General features: G+C 42.1%; 1 protein-coding gene and 1 pseudogene across 6 annotated transcripts in view; one reads left to right on the top strand and one right to left on the bottom strand.

Annotated features, from left to right (window-relative positions):
* Positions 1-19890, top strand: part of Slc6a4 (solute carrier family 6 member 4) — a 33549-nt gene extending 13659 nt beyond the window's left edge. For all 6 annotated transcript variants that reach the window (XM_046446991.2, XM_058580069.1, XM_046446990.2 and 3 more), the window contains 12 exons: positions 2422-2556; positions 2995-3214; positions 4295-4433; positions 5108-5242; positions 5934-6037; positions 7517-7644; positions 8608-8720; positions 9344-9475; positions 10393-10492; positions 12040-12140; positions 14289-14456; positions 19136-19890. In XM_046446991.2, the coding sequence (XP_046302947.1) occupies positions 2422-2556; positions 2995-3214; positions 4295-4433; positions 5108-5242; positions 5934-6037; positions 7517-7644; positions 8608-8720; positions 9344-9475; positions 10393-10492; positions 12040-12140; positions 14289-14456; positions 19136-19210 (1550 nt within the window). In that variant the 3' untranslated portion in view covers positions 19211-19890. The remainder of the gene's footprint in view (positions 1-2421; positions 2557-2994; positions 3215-4294; positions 4434-5107; positions 5243-5933; positions 6038-7516; positions 7645-8607; positions 8721-9343; positions 9476-10392; positions 10493-12039; positions 12141-14288; positions 14457-19135) is intronic.
* LOC124094345 (U2 spliceosomal RNA) lies at positions 15895-16004 on the bottom strand (annotated as a pseudogene).
* Positions 19891-21586: the final 1696 nt, after the last annotated feature.

The following is a 21586-nucleotide window of genomic DNA, read 5'->3' as shown; positions in this document are numbered from 1 at the left end:
CAGGAGGCCAAAGGATAAATCATGTCTTAGCTGCTTCATGTAACTGAGAGGAGCCTGGGAACATGGCTGCTTAGACATTCATGCTAGTCTAAAAGACATATCTCTAGTAAGCCAAAAGCTTAGATCAGCATGTCTGAGGCTTTCTGGATTGAGGATTTGGGCAGGAGCTCTCCCAAACCTGACCTCACAGGTTACTAGCATCATCAGTGTTCCATGTGCCTCCTCATCCTGCATTGTCCAAGCATCGTCCCCGACCAAGCCAAAAGTGAGGGAATGGCCAGCAGCATTATGTCCCGTTTCTTTACTTCTGTGGCATGTTCTTCTTGGAAGTATCTGGAGGGGTCACATCTGCATCAGGAAAAATTGAGAGATTGCTGCAGGGCTTCAGATCCTCCTGGGTCTTTGGGACCTGTGTGAAGTCAGAGAATGACATCAACTTAGCTCCAGAGTCTTACGTTGCCAGTCTGGGTATAAGGCTGAACCCAGCCACAGTATTGCCAACTCCAAATCATGCATGGATATGCTTATGTCTCCGATAAGATTGTTAGATTTTTGAGGACTGAGACCAAATCTGCTTCCTCTTTGTAACTCTAAAGCATCCACAGATATTACCTTGTAGATGATCAAAAATTGTAGCTGAGTTAGATGTGGACATGGGAACCTGGCGGGGAGAGAACAGGAATGGGGCCTCTATGTAGGCATTGGGTTTGTTATCAGAATAGGAAAACAACATGCAAAAATGGGTGTCAAATCAATCAATATTTAGTTTGACAGGAGCTCTGGCAATAGATTTGGGAAGGCAGCTAAAACAAGACTTGGGGATAATTTATTTGTGTCACCCTCACTCCTTCCATGGCCTGACATGAAGCAGTCTAGATTTGCTAGATTTTTTAGGGACTTTTGTCCATGCAGCTGCAAAAGCAGCTGCTTAGGGGCTCGGTCTGGGAGGAGCGGAAGTCATAATCACTTTATCTCTACCTTGGAAAGACTCACCTTTAGCCTGAGCATTAGATAAGGGGCTGGGTCACTGGCGACATTTCCTTTTAAAGCTGATCAAGCAAACCCTTTGGACAAAGGCCACCATGAAAACACAACATGGTTTTTTATTCTCAAGGCAGGTTTACCCAGTGTAATTGCAAGTTATGTGGGACCCTTCTGAGTTGCACTGACCTCAAGGTTTCTAGGAGCAAAGCATTTTATAGAAGGGAAAGTTATCAGGGAAAATCGTAGCTGACTCACCCTTTGTGCTACAACTCAAGCTGCAAGGGAACAATCCCCAACATTTCCAACAGCCTTAAGATGAAGGAAACATCAGTATCAATAGTTATGCAATAGCTCTGTGCTTTCTTTTTTTTTTTTTTCTTTTCTTTTTTTTTATACATTTATTGCAGAGGGGCTGGGGATGTGGCTCAAGCGGTAGCGCGCTCTTCTGGCATGGGTGCTGCCCGGGTTCGATCCTCAGCACCATATACAAAGATGTTGTGTCTGCCGAAAACTAAAATGTAAATAAATATTTAAAAAAATAAATTTATTGCAGATATCTTAAACATTGGCAAACTTTGATAAGGAGAGCTTCTATTTTAATTGACATAATATAGCCACATATTTGTTCTTAATTTTGAAATGAGGTGAGGACCAAAAGCATTATTAAGGACATTTTTGTTTCTAGATGTCTTAATTATGCAAAAACATTATTTTTATATTGTGTTTTCTTATTCTGTGAAAAACTTACCCTTGCAGCCAGGCCCCCAAGAGATGGCTCGTGAGAAATCATTCTGGAATTAATGGATATATAGTCAAATATCAATAAGTATCTGGAAACACTTAGAAGAACAAAATTCTAGTTTTGTGACCATTGATGATGGCATCTGTATAGCTCATTACAGGTGGTCTGTACCCAGGGACCCTGTAATGGTTGCATCAGAATCATTCAAGGAGCTTAACAATCATACATTGCACCCACACCAAACATTCTGCTTCAGGAGATCTGGGTGGGCCCTGAAATCTGGAGGTGAGTTTTTAAGCTCACCGGTGATTGTGATGTGTGGCTGGGTTTAGGAACCTCAGCTCTCCTCAACCCTGTCATCTTACTGAGGAAAACATTGGGGCTCAAAGAGGGGAAGTGGCCCAGGTTTCTCTAGGCAGCCAGAAGTGGAGGTGCTCCCAGTGCCTGCCCTTTTCAACTCCCAACCCAGTGTTCTTTCCATTTACTCCTTCAGCCTCCTCTTGAAACTTCTTTTTAGCTGTGCAGCTCTGTCTATTATTACTTCAGGCAAAGCACCAAGACCAGGGCAGGACAGTGTAGGTCACTCAGCACAGGGTGGCTCTGTGGTCCTCAACATGAGCCTTCTTGTCCAGATCAATTGGATTGTTCTAGGACAGATGTAGTCAGGGAGTGAAATTGTCTTTCATCTGCTTCAGGGGCGTTCCTTCTCCCCTACACCATCATGGCCATTTTCGGGGGAATTCCACTCTTTTACATGGAGCTTGCACTGGGCCAGTACCACCGAAATGGATGCATTTCTATATGGAGGAAAATCTGCCCAATTTTCAAAGGTAACTGAAGGGTTTGCTGAATGGGTCAGTGGGGGCATTTTCATCAATGGGTGGGAGCTGGGAACTTGCTTCTAAAAACACTTAGGTCTCAGCTATATCTGGGAAACAACTTGAGTCATCAAGTTTGTGACTGCTCAAGTGTTATGAAATTGTTAAGAAGAAACAGAACAAATGGCAATTAAAAAGTAAACTGAAATTTAAAAATTTAGGACATCAACAGGGCTCACATGTGTCTTTAAAAACATGAAAGCTTGCACATATACAAGTAAATGGCCACACTGCCACTCTTTCCCAGTCGTTCCCAGCGTTCTTGGGGAATGAAATGGATGACAGTATCTATGTTAACCCCTCACTCAGGCTGTGGGACTCTTGTGCTCTAGCTCAGCCTTTTACTGTTGGGCTGCCCTTTGAACTTGGCCTCTCTTACCCACTTCCCAGGGATCGGCTATGCCATCTGCATCATTGCCTTTTACATTGCCTCCTACTACAACACCATCATGGCCTGGGCGCTCTACTACCTCATCTCCTCCTTCACGGATCAGCTGCCCTGGACCAGCTGCAAGAATTCCTGGAACACTGGCAACTGCACCAACTATTTCTCAGAGGACAATATCACCTGGACACTCCATTCCACATCCCCTGCTGAAGAATTTTACACGTAAGCGTGCGGGAGAGGATGGTCTGTTCAGGCAGGCCACACATCTGGGACTTGGCTTCTTAGAAAGCAGGCAGGAGCCAAGGGCTCTTTACCAATCTCCTGGCCAACTGTCAGGGGTGGAGGAGAGAATTAGAAAGGGGATGGCAGAACCCAAATCTGGCAGGATTTGAAGCTGGGAAACTTTGTTTTGTTGGGAGGGAGTGGGGGGAGTAACGGGGATTGAATTCAGGGGCACTAAACCACTGAGCCACATCCTCAGCCCTATTTTGTATTTTATTTAGAGACAGTGTCTTACTGAGTTGCTTAGTGCCTTGCTTTAGCTGAGGCTGGCTTTGGACTCATGATCCTCCTGTCTCAGCCTTCTGAGCTGCTGGGATTATAGGCGTGCGCCACCACACCCGAAGGAAACTCTGTTTTGAGTGTTGCACGATCCCACCTGCTGCGCCATCTCCTACCTTTCCCATTGTCAGGACAGGCTATTTAACATGTCCAAGCTGATCCCTGCCTTCACTTTCTAAAATCACTCCCCTACACCAAAACTACCCTTCTTCCTGGCTCCTCCTCCTCAGTCAATTGCCATGAAAGCAAAACAACCAGGATCTTCAGTAGTTTGAAACTATTCAAATAGTTTCTGGTTTAATGCATCGACTTCATAAACAGGATCTAACCTTTGGAAGATGATGCTTGGAAAAGATAGCATTATTTTAATGTAGGAATTTCAGGCAGCCCAAAGACAGAACTACTGCCCAGGGTAAGGGAGGGGGCCTGCTACCTACACACACAAATCCTCAGGTACCCAAAAGTCAAGCATATTGGTCAAAGAGGTTTAGGTCCCAGCCACAAAAGGAGAAATCAGGAAGTCTATCTTGGGGCTGAGAACTCTTCCCAGGGACTGTTGGCTGACTGTGTTGCTTGCTCCTTCAGGATCAGCAGGGCCCATCCCAGTCCTTTCTGAGGCTTGGTGAACACTTGGTCTTTCAGTGTAGTGTCCATTTTTCTTGGGCACCTTCTTAGAGGTATCACAACTGGGAGCTCCTGTCACTGTCTAGATACTCACACAGACTTTTTCTTTTATTCTAGGCGCCATGTCTTGCAGATCCACCGGTCTAAGGGACTCCAGGACCTGGGGGGCATCAGCTGGCAGCTTGCCCTCTGCATCATGCTCATCTTCACCATTATCTACTTCAGCATCTGGAAAGGTGTCAAAACTTCTGGCAAGGTGAGAAGGACTCTGGCTGCTTATACATGCATGCAAAGGGGCCCTACAGGGTCTTAAACTCAAAACCCAGTAGCCTGAACAGCTACTGGTCAGGGGATGATCACTGTCTCTTTCAACACCTATTACAGTCCATGGTGTTCTTTTTCTATCACATCTGTTAGAAGATTCTAGAAATGGCCTAGTCCTAAGAACAATTATATATATACCCATGGCCCAATAGTGGCAGTAATTTACTGCAAGTCCACCATGGGCCATGGTAAGTGCCTTTTATCTCCACAGGCTATTTCCTGCTAGACATTGTCGCATTTTACAGCTGTGGCTTAGAGATAGGTAGTACTGGCTAAGCTGAGTCAGATCCCCATCTGCCTGGTTCTGAAGGCAGTGATCTTTCTGCTTCCCACTTTGCCTCCTGAAAATGACAGACAAAACAGAGATAGATTTCCTTTATTGTAGATCTTTAGGAATAAAAGACACTGATACTGGTCTGGGGCTATAGCTCAGCGGTAGAGCACCTGCCTCTCAGTGTGAGGCATTGGATTCGGTCCTCAGCATCAAAATAAATAAATAAAGATATTGTGTCCATCTACAACTTAAGACACTGATACCAACCCATCCCCTTTCCTTGCTTTCTGTGAAATAGGCGATAACAGTGTTCCCACTCTCCTTCCTTCCAGGTGGTATGGGTGACAGCTACCTTCCCTTACATCATACTTTCTATCCTGCTGGTGAGGGGGGCCACCCTCCCTGGAGCCTGGAGGGGTGTCCTCTTCTACTTGAAACCCAACTGGCAGAAACTCCTGGAGACAGGGGTAAGATATTGAGGGAAATAGTGTGTACCTGTCTGTCATCCACTACACAAAACCAGTTCCCCTTCAGTTAAGACAGTAGGGACGACTGAAATTTATTTTCACTATACAAGTCTGCAATAATGCTGTAGAAATACAAGCATGAAAAGTGCAGTTGAGGGCCAGAGTTGTGGCTCAGTGGTAGAGTGCTTGCCTACCATGCATGAGGCACTGGGTTCGATCCCCAGCACCATATACAAATAAACAAATAAAATAAAGGTTAAAAAAAAGTTTTTTAAAAAGTACAGCTGATCTTCGTGGTTGTGCATGCCTGTAATTCCAGTGACTCAGGAAGCTAAGGCAGGAAGCTTGCAAATTCAAGGCTAGCCTCTACAACTTAGTGAGACCGTGTCTCAAAAAATAAGAAGGGTTGAGGATATAAATATAGCTCAGTGGTAAAGCTCCCATGGATTCAGTCACCAGTACCCCCCCAAAAAAAAAAAAAGTAGTACACACCACTGGGTGGTTTTAAACCTAAATGACAATAGGGAAGAGAAGTCACGTGTGTTTGCACTAGGTTGTGTGACCATCCTTGAAATGAGCCTTGAAAGCTGGTCTTTTTACCTTGCACATAGTCATGTGGAATCACTGCTGGTGCCCAGTGTCAGTCTGGGTCTCGCTCTTACCCCGTGCCCTTTCCTCTGCTGTGTTCCAGGTGTGGATCGATGCTGCTGCTCAGATCTTTTTCTCTCTTGGTCCAGGCTTCGGAGTCCTCCTGGCTTTTGCTAGCTACAACAAGTTCAACAACAACTGTTACCAGTGAGTATTTGGGGTGTCCAAGCAAGGCTTGGAAATAGAGTGAGTGAAAGCCAGTCTGGAGGAAGGCTACGAAACCTATGGCTTCAAATTTGGCCAGGCTCTGGCTATGATGACAGTGCCCCTCACAGGTACCATGAGCCTCTGTCCATTCACCTCTGGCCAGAGCATCTGTCCAGGCTACAACTTTACCAGAGGTTGAGAGAGTCCCCAGGCCACTTCTGTTTTGTAAAAATCCCTATATATAAAAATAATAAGAAATTCCACAGCAGGTTTACAAAAATTACAAAGTGCAATTAAATATTTGGGCTTGGTTAATACATTTACCAACAAAATTATAATGTGATAAATTTGTTATATATGTACACAAAAAGTTTACTGATTGAATTTTGTTGTTGTTGTTGTGATACTGGGAGTTGAATCCAGGAGTGTTCTCCCACTGAGCTACATCAGCAGCCCATTTTATTTTTTATTTTGAGACAGGGTCTCACTAAGTTACCCAGGATGACCTTAAACTTGTAATCTTCCCGCCTGAGCTTCCCCAATAGCTGGGATTACAGGTGTGCACCATCACAACTGGCTGATTGGATTTTTTGACCAGCCTAAAATGCTATTAATTTTCATAGAAAAATATTACTTTAGATATTTTAACAAAGCAGGGAATGTTTCACTGATTATCATTATGTGTCACTCATCACCTCTAGACTAGATTTTATTTTAATTCCCATCACCAAGGACAATGTGTAGCAATATATTTGCACAAGTCATTATTATAGAGTTGGGTTTTTTAAAAGATAGGGGCGAGGGTTCACATTTACCCAAAGCAATGTCGCCTTACACTGGGATACCAATCTGAAATTGTACATTGAGGTCTTTTAAAAGTGCCAGGGATCTGGGCACAGTGGGCATACACCTATACTACACCTAGCTACTCAGGAGGCTGAGGCAAGAAGAATGAAAGTTCAAGGTCAGTCTAGACAATTTAGCAAAACCCTTATTAAAAATTTAAAAAGGGCTAGAGGTATAGTTCAGTGTAGAGGGCCTGAACACATGCAAGACCCTGGGGGAAAAAGATATCTCTGTGGCAGCCTGTGACTTCATTTGAAGATAATGTCAAACATCTAAATCTGAGGAATTTTAAAATGTGAGGCCAAAGCCCCCCTCCTGCCCCCTTCTCCAGTCTAGCCCCTGTTCCAGAACAGATATTTCCTGTTTGAAATGGAGAGGTCTGTGCTGTTTCATAGCAGAACCACCTCTTAAAAAACACCTCTGACCTGTTAACTGACCCACCCCACATGTGATGGTCAGGGTATTTGAACTTCAAGCCTGAGAGGCTGGGCTCTGGGGGAATGAGAGGGACCCAGAAAAGTTAGGGGTCCTTTGAGCCAGAGTGGTGTGTCTTGGTGAGACTGGTATGCAGACAGATAATGCTGCACTCCCCACCCCAGAACCGTCTCATGTCCCTTGGGTTTTCCACTCCAGAGATGCCCTGGTGACCAGTTTGGTCAACTGCATGACCAGCTTTGTTTCGGGATTTGTTATCTTCACTGTGCTCGGGTACATGGCTGAGATGAGGAATGAAGATGTATCAGAGGTGGCCAAAGATGCAGGTAGGACCTTGGGTTCTGTCTAGGTTTCTGGTTTCTTTTGAATTGCTTCACTTTGAATCTTTACAAATATCTAACTTTCGAATGGCTCTTTAAAATTTCTAGGACTTGAGAGAAACTTAATGCCTTGGTGATCTTGATCCTTTCTGTGTGTTCAAGGCCACAGGCGATAGAGCAAGTCCCTTGGCACCCAGCACTGGGCCGTTAACACACAATAGGCTTGAAAATATGGCTTGGATGGTGGCTTTGAAACCAGTGGATTTGGGTCCTGTGATGGTCTTATAATGAATGCAGTCTTGTAGGCAAATCAAGTTACTAATCCTTAGAACTTCCCCTTATAGAAAAATGTAGCTGCTGTGGTCATTCTGCTGTAACAGATGTTGGAAACAAGTTGATAGGATCTAGTGGATGGAGTCCCGGGGTTTTCTTGAGAGCATATATGTGTATTTGGCCGGATGCAGTACTCTGGCCAACCCTGTTCCCCAAAAGAGGGCACCCCTAGCTAGCCCCTGAGAGATTGAGAACACGTCCCTCACTCTAATAAAAGTGGCTTTAAAAATGGCAGGAAGTCTTTATTCCATTTTCTACTGTTCTGAAGCTGAAGATATCAGAGGGGCTAAGGGGCTTTAAAAATATCAGTCCTGGCCCTGGAAATAAAACACCAAGTTATTATACAGTGGAAAACTCTTACTCTTATGTGAAGCTTTGCTAGTCTTGGGGTCTTGGTTCTGTTTCCCCACCCCCCATGTTACTTAAGGGCATCCAGTTTTCAAGGTGTGTGCTCCTTCCTCCCTACCTCCCAGGTGACCAGGTAAGATGGTGTGGAGTGTGAGGAAGCACTTGGTACATGGCAAAGCTCAACTCACGTGTCTTATGATGAGAATTGTAGTCAGTGAGTGTCACCCTGTGACATCTTTGTAGGACACATCTCAGCAACCACCTTTCTTTTCTCCTCATCACCCTCAGGACCCAGCCTCCTCTTCATCACATATGCAGAAGCCATAGCCAACATGCCTGCATCCACATTTTTTGCCATCATCTTCTTCCTCATGCTGATCACACTGGGCCTGGACAGCACAGTGAGTAAATGGGGAAGGAAAACAGGCTTTGGGAGGATGAAGAGGAGAAGAGGCCGCTGAACCCATTCCTCCCACCTTGGCCATCCCAGGCAGTGTTAGCTACTCTCACCTTGTGCCCCCCAAGCTCAGCAACAGCACTTACAGCCCCCACTACATTACAGAGTCATTAGTGGGATCATGTGAAGAAAGTGCCTGGCAAAGGAGAAGACTCCACATATGTGAATTTCTTATTGTGTGCTGACCCTGAAGGCCAGGACAAGGTCTCTTCTGTGTCTACCCTGCCCAGCATTTAGCTTAGTGCCTTGGCCTTATTACCATGGAGTGAGACTCAGTTTTGAGTTGGCCTTTCTGATGCAGACCGTCTCCCCAGGAGACCTCACATATTACGTTTCAGTCCTCATATTCTATTTTCTTTCCTGGATGTCCTCAGAAATGGGTTCTAAATACAGTGTAAATAAGGGAAATAGGCTTCCAGGTGTGTTCATGGACCAGTGAGTTGGGGGAACTGGTTATGATCAGCTTGACTGATCACTTAACAATCTTACTCCTCTTCCTGTACACTGCCCTGAAGGCACAGACTTGTCCCAAAACCTCCACAGTGACCATTTGCATGTACCTCTCAGTTTGCAGGCTTGGAGGGTGTGATCACAGCTGTGCTAGATGAGTTTCCACACATCTGGGCCAAGCGCCGGGAGTGGTTTGTGCTTGCTGTGGTGGTTACTTGCTTCATTGGATCCCTGGTCACCCTGACTTTTGTGAGTATCGTGGCCCTCAGCTCTGAGCTGGCAGCAGACAGCTACAAGAAGCTCCAAATCAGGGCACTATGTGGGGGGAGTAGAAGGGGGTATTTTGTTACCACAACTGGGGAGTGGTTCAGGGGTAGGACGTTTGCCTAGATGAGGTCCTGGGTTTGATCTCTAGCACTGAGGGGAAAAAAAAAAATTCACCCAGGAAAAGAAGGAAAGTTATCTGGCAGCATCCATTTGTAGAATCATACATGATATGTTATCCTGAAGCTCTTCACATATTATAATCGATCTAATTACATTTCTAGCTTGGCAAAATATCTGGAGAAAAATTAGGTTGGGTTTGCATTTCCAGTCTATTTCTAATACTTAGGGCTGCTTTCACAGGAATATTGCCCTGTTGTCTTTATTATTTTATTTTATTGGTTGTAGAGAAAAACAATATTTTTATTTATTTGTTTTTATGTGGTGCTGAGGATCAAACCCAGTGCCTCACATGTGTGAGGCAAGCTGGAGGCTGGTGTTTTTTGGGGTGGGGTGTGGTGGGGTGGGATGTTAAAGATTAAACCCAGGGGCACTCTACCACAAAGCTATGTCCCCACTCCTTTTTATTTTTTATTGAGATAGCCTCACTCACTAATTTGCTGAGGCTGACCTCAAACTTGTGATTTTCCTGCCTCAGCATCCCAAGTTGATGGGATTACAGGTATGTACCATCATGCCAGCTGGAAGCTGGTGCTTTACCATGTTGTAATGCCACGTGTCTCTTCTAGAACTTGCAATGGTAAAGCATTGGTAGCTGAGGCTATGGGACAGATTAAGTCCAAGGCGGAAGTTTCCCAGCATTACCCTATGTTCAGAAGCGTATGCAGTCCTGTGCAGTAGGGAGGGGTAGCCTTTAACCAGGTTTGTGGTCCTGCCCCCAGGGAGGGGCCTATGTGGTGAAGCTGCTGGAAGAATATGCCACGGGTCCCGCGGTGCTCACCGTCGTGCTTATAGAAGCAGTGGCTGTGTCTTGGTTCTATGGTAAGATCTTCCTTCAGCCCCCACTACGCTACTCACAGCACAGAGAAGGGCTGATTTCATCAAAGAAGGACAGAAAGGGACAGTTGACAAGGTGTGACCTCCTGATGGATCTGTTAAATAATCTGTTGAGTGCCTTCTCCAGAAGTCCGTCATTCCCTCTGCCCTCTGTACAGCATGTTGCCTGCACCCTTGGGGATAGACATGTTTCCCTTTCTAAGTTTGAATGTTTACCCAGTGGAAGAAGGCTGAGAAATTCATGATCCTGAACCACAACACAGAATTCATGTACAGTGAATTCATTTGCTGAATGCACAATAAATTGCTAAACAGAGTTGTCTCAAATTTAAATTTCTTAAGCGACATCTCCTCCAGAAGCCCTGAGAGTGAGTTTAGGCTGATCTTCTAAGAAAAAGGCAAAGATGCTCTTATTTGCATTATCTACCCTGCTAAGACTCCCAGATCACCCTCCTCTGGTCCTGGGATGGAATTTGATAAAGGGTGGAAGCACCAAGGGTTCAGGGAGTGAGCTGAGATGGGTCTATTGGCAGAGGTCCCAGGAGCCCTGGGATTTTAGGGCACAGTCAAATTGAAATGAAGAACACCAGTTCAGAGATGCCTCTTTAAAATCAAGAAGCTATTATCTCATTCTAAAAAATTTATTTGAATTTCTACTTTCTATGATAATAAAACTGCTTTAGCATTGTAGTGATTACACGTGTTAAGAAGAGAGAAGAGCGTGTTTTGAGTTGCACATGGGTCTGGTCTTTTAAAAAGAAATTCTCTTCCATACTGTACAACCAGAGAAATGAGAAGTTGTTCTCCATTTGTGTTCAATGACTTGAAATACATTCTGCTGTCATGTATAACTAATTAGAACAAAAAAAGAAAGAAAGGAAGGAAGGAAGAAAGAAATCCTTTCTGTAATTCAGAGGACAAAGTTCAAAGTGTATGAATTGCTGCAGACCTGCCTGCCCTAGGATATGCAGGGAGTGCTCAGGGAAGCAGCTGCAAAACACCTTCCGCTTCTCAGTTTTTCCTCTGTCAATGGGAGTTCTCTGTTCTCACTGTGCCAATAACTTTTTATAGAAGAAACTTGATCTTGATCTGGCATATGAATGGGCAATATTGTGGTTTAAAAATTCTCTTGAAAGTTTGCAGTGTATGGTGGAAAGCCTGTCTCTGTCAGGCTGGTTCACCATCCCTAAACAAAATTCAGCATTCTTTTCTACAATACCAGTAAAATCATATTTATACTGAGATCTTAGTATGGGAACCAATGCCAGCTTTCCGTCTTTCCCCAAATGCCTATCAACCTGCTCTATGTAGAAAGAGCTTTGCTTTAAAAATGCAGTTTTGTGACCCTTCATACCAGATTGGTGTCCCTGAGCACCTCTTGGAGAAATTCCAGAACTGCTACACTGTTCAGGATAGGAATTCTTGTCATTCTCAGTGCTGACCCCAGTGACCCTGATTCTCCTTGAGAACAGGAGATAGAAGGACTGTCCCTATCATCTCAATCAGTCTCTTTCTCTTTCGGATGATTTCAGGGATCACTCAGTTTTGCAGTGATGTGAAGGAAATGCTTGGCTTCAGCCCTGGATGGTTTTGGAGGATCTGCTGGGTAGCCATCAGCCCTATGTTTCTCCTGGTGAGTTGTCATTTCTTTTCTTCTTCTTGCCCTGGGGAAATTACCCCCAGACATTTTATTGAAATATAACACATACACAGAAAAGTGTCCAATCGTAAGTATACATTTATGACATATAAAGTTATTTTTTGATGTTCTGGGTTGAACCTAGGACCTCGCACATGGTAGACAAATGTTCTACCACTAAGTTTAGCTACAGTCATTTTTATTTTATTTTGAGGTAAGGTCTTGTTCAGTTGCCCATGCTAGCCTCAAACTTGGAATTCTCCTGCCTCAGCCTCTAAGTAGCTGTAATTATAGGCGAGTAGTACCATGCCTGGCGAACAAATTTATGATGCAGAAGTTTCAGTTGTTTTCAATGAGAGGGTTGCACTGAATCACCTGGCCCTCTGTTACCATAAGAAGTCCTGACATAAATGGGTTATTAATTCATATTCTTACCAGTGCTTCTTTTTTTTTTTTAAAAAAATATTTATTTATTTATTTTAGTTATTGGCGGACACAACATCTTTGTTTGTATGTGGTGCTGAGGATCGAACCCTGGCCGCATGAATGCCAGGCGAGCACGCTAATGCTTGAGCCACATCCCCAGTCCCTTACCAGTGCTTCTTGATAATCTACTTAGACCCTTTCATTTGTTTTTCAAAAGAGGAAGAAGGGGCACACTCACTGAGTTCTTTTCCCCTGCAAAACCCAAGTACCAAATTGGGTGCAGGCTCATTAGTCACAATCCCCGTGATGTTTGCTTTACTCCCCTCTTCCACAGGCAAGTGCTCTAGTGCCCAATTAAGAAGAGGCAAATCTGTCTTCCACTTCTACGTTTACTTAACAGATCCCCTGCTCTGGGCTTTTAAAGGCTGCTTTAGGTAAACAACGAGTAACTTACTAAAAATATTCCCTTTCACTAAAGCCAAGTTACAACAAAAGAAAATATAGTGTATGAGCAAAGAGAGGCTGGGCCACGTGAAGGTTTCTGGAGCTAGAGTTGAGCCCTCCTGGCTGAGTTGGAGTTCACATACCTGACATCAAGAAGAGCCGAGTTCTGGCAGGGTTGGCTCCTAACCAGACCCTCTCTTTCCTTGTTCCCAGATTACCTTCCTGAGGAGCTAGGTCTGGGAACAAAGAGTGTAGAGAATGGTTTGTGATTAACTGGACTCCTGGTTCTGAAGGTCTCCTCCTGGACTTAGGATAACACTGCTCAGAAGATGGATGTGTGTTTAACATCTTCCCATTTTATTACCTGCAGACAAAGAAAAAAAAAGATAAAAATAGATGTTTAACCACACAAATAATTTACATTACTGTCTTCTTTATGACTATGAAATAATAAAATAAAATTAAATCAATTGCAATAACGATTTCTGCACAGTGGTTACTAGGCAAAAACTGATATTTACACTCTCTCTGGAAACCAAACTGAAATAAGAAAACTCATAAACTGGAAATTAGAAGAGCTCTGTGGAATTTTTCTTGGTCAAACTTTTCATGGAATTTTCAAGTGAAAAATGTAATAAGCTGCATTTTTCCTTCTGTAATTTCTTTCACTATGAGGACCTGTGGCAGGCAGGTATCCATTGTTAAGATGCCTCACCGCAGAGGCATCCTTGTTGAAACCGCAGGCTGTGGGAGTTGTATGCAGAAAGCAAAGAGCAGAAGGAACTTAAGCAGGAGGCTGAGTCTTCCTTGGGTTTTGAGAACCTTATTATCTCTCCTGGACACAAGGCACCTGCCATCTGACCAAAAACAATCATTGCGGGGAAAATGGAACAAGGCAGAGAGCAATATGAAGCCCTATGACTGGCAGGTGCTGTGGAGAGGTCACACAGTTCACTCCTGCTGGATGCAGTTTCTTCTCCCTGGCACAGAGCTGCACTAAAGTGGGGACTGTAACTTCTCTCCCTTTAGGGGTAATTGTAGGGATGTTGTAACATCCCACTGCAGGCCCTGAGGTGAGGAGGGATGGTGAGGAAAACTAAGAGAAGCACCTGTCTATCTTATTTGTGCAACTTAGGTACAATTGATAATTCTGTGTGTCAGAGTTTAATCTAGAATATATCTCAACAGTATCTTTAGCATTTATGGTACCAGAATTTGTGTCTATCTGCATGGATATTAAGAGTTTTAATATTTCTTGGACTTTGTTTTTAGTTCATCATTTGCAGTTTTTTGATGAGCCCACCCCAGCTACGACTTTTCCAATATAATTATCCTCACTGGAGTGTCATCCTGGGTTACTGCATAGGAACTTCATCTTTCATCTGCATCCCGACGTATATAACTTATCGGCTGATCATCACTCCAGGGACTTTTAAGGAGGTATGTGTTAGTGTGTATGTGTGGTGTGTGTTCAGTCTGGTAATTGGGGAGAAAAGGATTCTCTTGTTATGCTCTATCAAGAGACAAGTCTATATATTAAAAAATATATGTATACACAACATAAAAAAAAATAAGTCTAGCCAGGTGCAGTGGCACACACCTGTAATCCCAGTGGCTCAGGAGGCAGAGGCAGGAGGATCACATGTTCAAAGCCAGACTTAGCAACTTAGTGAGGCAGTAAACAACTCAGTGAGACCCTGAAGGCTGAGGATGTGGCTCAGGGGTTAAGTGGCCCTAGGTTCAATCCCTGATACCAAAACAAAACAAAAAAGATAAGTCTATATGAAATTCACCAGAAGGCTCTCAACCTTACCTACTTAAATACCTATACTATGGTATTTAAGGCTACCACTCACTATCATCAAAGGCTGCCACTATCATCATAAGGCATCTCCAAAACCCTCAAATACAACAGCAAAAAAGTGACACCTTTGGGTAAAGCTTAGCATGTACTTTGGGTTATATATAGCTTTCTCAACTTATCAATTACTCAGCCTTCTGCTTGCCATTGGGCATGGACAACAGATCTGTGATGTCAGAAGTCACACATAAATTTTTACAATAGTTAATTATCAAGTAATGGTTGTATTTAATTACCCATTTTCTAAAATAATTACATTTTCTGTTTATAACTGCACAGCACTTAGCAAAAGATTCTTTCAATCTTTGAAAAGAAATTAGTGTTTGTATTAGACATTCAAAACTTAAGAATCTGTAGTGTGAAAGTCACATCAACTATAATAGAACATCCTCTGATGAGCTTTCTCCCACATAACTGAATGATCATGACAAGTTGTGATCAATAGCAAACATCCCTAAGGTGGTTTCTTATTCATTGTTATATTTCTTTCTTTTTTTTTTTTTTTTAGTTGTAGTTGGACACAAGACCTTTATTTCACTTGTTTATTTTTGTATGTGGTGCTGAGGATCGAACCCAGGGTCTCGCATGTGCGAGGTGAGCGCTCTACCGCCGAGCCACAACTCCAGCCCCCATTGTTATATTTCTGAAAATTGATTCATAGTACAGAATTCACTGACTTAAAAAGCATATTTGAGGATCTTGATCATAAGAGATGAACTTGCTAATTTCTCCAGAGCATTACTACCTACATAGTGTAGACATCAAAATGTATTTGATTAGCAGACACTGGATATATAATATGGATACTCTATGATTACTATTCATTGAATTAGTGGGGTTGTAGCTCAGTAGTAGAGAGCTTGCCTTGACATATGAAGCATTGATTTCAATCCTCAGCACCACATAAAAATAAATAAGTTGAATAAAGATATTATGTACATCTACAACTAAAAATATCCTTTTAAAGACTCTAAAACACACTGGCTCTGTTAACTACATATCTCTGCTTTCGTTTTAAAAAAATGGCATAAGTTTAAAATATTGTCTTTGGATGGAGGACATATCAGATGTTGAACTGATAAGAACAGATATGATACTTAATCTTAGCTAAAAGACTGCAAAGTGATCACACACAGATTTTTAAGTGGAAGTTAGAAAAAATTACTGTGGGCATTTTTTAGTATAACAGCAATGTGACAAGTACTATTTTAAAAATCATCATACAATAAGAATGTTCCAACAGTTTCATAGTTTTAACTTAAAAATTGTTAACTAACTTGGGGCTGGGGTTGTGGCTCTGTGGTAGAGCACTTGCCTAGAATGTGTGAGGCACTATGTTTGATTCTCAGCACCACATATAATAAATAAAACAAAGGTTCATCAACAACTAATAGTTAAAATTAACTATCCAACAATATCATAGTTTCAGCTACGGCTCATTGTTGATGCCCCCAAGTATTGTACTGTATATCACTAGCCTGAGAAAGATGAGAATTCAAAATATGGTTTCTATTGAATGCCTATTGTTTTTGTACCATAATAAAGTAAAAAATAGTTAAATTGAACCATTGTAAGTGGGGGGCCATCTGTATAAGGTTGGAGCTATGGAGTGAGCTACCACTTACAGGTATAATTGGAGGATATCATACACATTTGAAGCCTCGAAGTCTCAAGGTCATACAGCAACTTAGTTTGTTGTTGCATAAACCCCCAGTAACTTACACAAAGATATTAGAAAATGTTTCCCATGAGTGACACGTTTATGAAAAATGCCAGGAGTGGTCCATTCCTTAGATTAGCTAGTGACCGTCTTGTAGAAGGCCCGGGCCTGCCAAATTTTAAGAGCAACAATAGACTGACAACTAGAATGCTGCCAAAGTCCAGGAAACAAAACTGAGTCTGTGTTATGGGAGACCAGCAGCCAGAGGAAAGCAGAATGTGTGGGTAGGGGTTGGGCAACAAAAGCCAAACATTTTTTTCTTTATAATGATTTTTTCTTTGCTGCCTTTGCCTATGCATGACTTAGTGATCTCTTCTCCCTTAGTACCCCATACCTCGGCATAAGACTGGTTGCCATGATCTACGTCTAGTTGCCAATTAGCAAGGTATAATTGTTTAAGCAGTTATAGTTTATATATGCATCTACAGGAATGGATCATTTCTGGAATTTTGCTTTCAGTGACTTGTCATTCCCTGATAAAGGATATCAGTACATCCCTAGACCTTTTTATTTTATTTTTATTATTTATTTATTTATTTTGGATACTAGGGATTGAACTCAGGGGCACTTAATCACACTGAGCCATATCCTCAGCCCTTTTTGTATTTTTATTTAGAGATAGGGTCTGACTAAGAGGCTGAGGCTGGCCTCAAATTTATGATCTTCTTGCCTCCTTCTCCCAAGTGGCTGTGGTTGTAGGCATTCACCACCTCACCCAGCAACAACTCCTTTTTAAGTACTAGTGTGAGAGTTTAGTACTCAGGTTTTAAGGTCATGAGAAACACAAAATATACAATTCTTTTTTTTTTTTTTTGGTACCATGGATTAAACCCAGGGGCACTTAATCACTGAGCCACATCCCAACCCTTTTGCTGAGTTGCTTAGGGCCTCGAAAAATTGCTGAGGTTGATTTTGAATTTGCGATCCTCCTGCCTCAGTCTCCTGAGTCACTGGGATTACAGGTGTAATCCCAATTACAGTGTACCACCACACCCAGTTTATTTTTTATTTTAAGATAGGATCTCATTATATTACTTAGGACATCCCTAAATTTCTGAGGCTGATCTCAGACTTGTGATCCTCCTGCCTCAGCCTCCCGAGCCACTGGGAATACAAGCATGCATCACTTTGGCTGGCTGGGATTGGAACTCTTTGAATTCCATAGGCCTTGTACCTTAAAGAATAAATTCTCAGAAACAGAAAATCGGGGGGGGGGGGAAAGAGTATTCCTTCCCTTTTCAACCTAAAATAAAAAGGACAGCAAAGCTTTACCTAAAGATCAATAAATCAAAAGATGCTTTCAGATCCAATTTTGTCTGTTTACCAACATACAGACATTTGACCATTAAAGATTTTATGAAGTGACTTAATAAAATTTTTTCTAAGCCTCTGTGTGGTGCTGTTCTCTTTCCACTTCCTTGAGCTGTTTCATATCACTCTGATGCTAAGTTTTACAAGGCAGGTTGTATGTTTTATACCAAGCCCAAGTATATTTCAGCTCTCTCTCAAAGCTTCTGTGTACTCCTGTTGTTTCTATAGTAGAAATTCTCAGCTTCTCTGTGATGAGGACCACTCCATGTAAGACTGCTTTAGAAGTGACTATTTTAAGGCTCACCTCTTTAAATGGCTGTAATTTGTATTCATATGAACTAACCATCACTGCTGTACATTGGATTCATTGAGTCAGTAACATCCTGGCTGTTGCAGTGGTTCCTGAAGGGCTGGCCACTGTGGCTGCAGTGTGCATGCAGGGCATGAGGAAGCCGGCAGACCAAAACTCAGCCCTCACTCTGCTCCTCAAGCCCTGTGTGGCCACAGGGAACCTCCTTTGTCTAGGAAACAGGGATGCTTTGTCCCAAGTCATTCAAAGGCATGTTATAGTTCAGCAGGGGGTCTACTGAAGGTTGGTTTTCTCCCATTATGTTATGATGATGATCTTAACTAGTTTACAGATTATTATAGATCCAGACAATAGATACCATTTTTATGCATATTGAGAATAAAAGGGGATTTTTTTTTTTAAACTTGTGGGTTGAACTAGGTCGTGTGCTCTACTAAACTACATATGGCCAGCCCTTTTTATTTTGAAAGAGTCTCACTAAGTTGTCAAGGCTGGCCTAAAATTTGCCACCCTCCTGCCTCAGCCTTCTGAGTAGCTGGAATTACAGGCATGCACCTACAAGGCTGGGAATTTCCTTCTTAAAAGTCAGTGCCAGGCACAGTGGCACATGCCTGTAATCCCAGCAGCTTGGGAGGCTGAGACAGGATGATCTTGAACTCAAACTCAGCCTCAGCAACTAAGTGAGGCCCTATAGAGCAACTCAGTGAGACCCTCTCTCTAAATAAAACATAAAAAAGGGCTGGGGATGTGAATCAGTGGTTAAGCATCTTTCCAATAAAAAAGAAAAGTCATTGAGACTGTTCCAACTTACTATTAAGTGTTAGTAAAATGCTATTTAAGCTTTAATATTAATGTTGAAATATTTTTGTAATTTTGCTAAATTACAAGACTGTAACATTGTTTTTTCTTCCTAACAGCGCATTATTAAAAGTATCACTCCAGAAACACCAACAGAAATTCCCTGCGGGGACATCCGCTTGAATGCTGTGTAAACACTCCAGAGAGGAAAACACTTCCCAGTTGTTGCCACCTCTAGCTCTGATGAGTCCCACCTTGCCTCTCCCCTCCCCGTGAATTGGTTTCCAGCTGAGCCTGACAACAGAAGGGCTTTCTTCATGGAGACACAGTCCCAAGAGATTACGGTGCCCAGACTCTTATGGCCTCCAGCCATTTCTTTCCATGAATCTCTGGGACATATTACCACGTTAGACTGTGACACAGTTGAAGTAGCCTGTTTTGGACATGTGAGGGTGTGTATGGAGGTGATGAGACCACCCTATCATCAGTTAGGATTAGGTTTAGAATCAAGTCTGTGAAAGTCTACTGTATTTTTTGGGTATTATCATTGTTAGCTGACATCTGCTTCTAAGGACTCCACTGTTCATGAAGTCCTAACCATCTAGGAGAAAACAAAGATTGTCTTGCTAGCCACATATTTTCTGAGTAGTGTAGAACTCTATACCTGGAACCTTCTAGAACCCTCTAACCTATGTGCTGCTGTGGAGTCAGGAAAAGCAGCAGCAGCTAAACTGAAAAACAATGTGTACATTTGAGCATTTGTGTGTGTGTATATTTTTGTGTCTGTGTATTATCTCTATTCCAATACTTTGGGTCCACTACAAGCTATGAATTACCTCTAATTTTCTTACATTAACAAATTCTACCTACTCAATTGTGTGTGTGTTATTATTTGAAGGGTTCAAGTATTACAACATGTTCTGCTACCTTTTCCTTTTCCACTGACACTACGTTAGCCCACGCACCTTTCTTTGGTATTTGCCGCACTTCATTACTGCTCCTCTCTGCGCTCAATCTTCAGGATAATATATTTCATAGGCAAATATGGCCTATGTTGTTAGTTATGGGAACTACTGTGAAGATAGATGTCAACATGTGCACCTTCGATGTTCAACTGATCTTCTGGTTTAAGCTCTGTCTACTTCAAATGACTAAGTTTAACTATCTAGGTTATTTTGTTTTGTGCTGAGAGTGTAAATCCAATTCCCATTTAGCTCTCAGTGTAGAGATCTGACACCCTGAGCTAAATCAAGGGTATCATTAGTCCAGGAGAAACTGGAGAGTCTGGCTAGCTTTAATTGCCTTCCTTCTTTGTCTTTCCCCTTCGTGGTGGCCATTATTGTGAACTCTCCAGATAGTTTCCAACTTTGAGTTTATATAAGGCTGCTTGGGAACCCAACAAGTGAATGATCTTTTGTCCCTTGTAAAGCCCTTAACACAGATAAGTACATTTGGCTTTTGGTGACTTGTGACCAAAAGTAGAGAAGCAAATATTAGCTTGTGGTATGAAATTCCTTTAGCAAAATCTTGAATAAAACCTCGTCAATGACAAAAGAACTTAATCATCTGGCCCACATAACTTCGGTCCCCCATATAAACCAAATTTGATTTTAACAACCTTATAAAAAGCAAGTCTATGTAATAGAAGCTTGGGTTTGTTCCATTACAGATCTTTCTCCCTTGGTTTCCTTCCCTCCACAATCTCTTCTATCTTCCTGTACTCTCCTGACATAATGGTCTTTCAGGGGTCTTTTTGGCAATATATTTTCCTCATAGATGTCAGTTACTGAGAAGTTTCCTAAAATGTTAAGGGAAAAGAGGGATTTAAGAATGTCTATTTACCTACCTTCATTCTTTCATTCCTTCTTTGTGCCTTACTTCTATTCCCTTTGTTTTGTAGTATGCTGAAAAGAGAAGTCCTGTAAGTGGCAGTGTATTAAGTGGTAAACAGCTTTGTAAACGTTAAGACCCTGCTTTGTAAAAATTTTTGGATAAAGATTCTCCACACCCCATATACACTTAAGCATTCTCTCAAGATTACACTTTTTTTAATAAGCACTTTTTCAATTGGAATGAGTTTCACCAAGTCAGGTATTAGGGGAATCTTATATAGGAGCTTCAAACTTCATGAATCTGAAAAAATCCCAAAATATCTGTTTCTTCTACATATTTTACATTTATTGGACTAGTCTTTATTAATAACACTATAAATTTTTAAAGGAAAATTTAAGAGGTGGTAGATTTTAAAATTCTCTTTCAAAGATATTAACACCTAGTGTAGCATCTAAACAAAAAACTGAGGGCTGGGGTTGTGGCTCAGTGGTAGAGTGCTTGCTAGCATGTGTGAGGCACTATGTTCGATTCTCAGCACTACATATAAATAAATAAATATTCATCAACAATTAATAAATATATTTTTAAGAAGTAAAAAATTGAAAATTGAATTGTGAAAGTATTTAACAACTGAAGCTAATTTCTTGTGATTTTACTAGAAAAAATACCCAAGAAAGTGGAAATGGGAGGTGTAGTTTGGTAGTAGAGCATGTGCTTAGCATACTTGATGCCCTGGA

The sequence above is a fragment of the Marmota monax genome, unplaced genomic scaffold (assembly GCF_021218885.2).
Source record: "Marmota monax isolate L192 unplaced genomic scaffold, Marmota_monax_Labrador192_F-V1.1 WCK01_AAM20220418_F8-fsc00138, whole genome shotgun sequence".
NCBI lineage: Eukaryota > Metazoa > Chordata > Mammalia > Rodentia > Sciuridae > Marmota > Marmota monax.
This window is presented reverse-complemented; position numbering and strand designations above follow the sequence as displayed.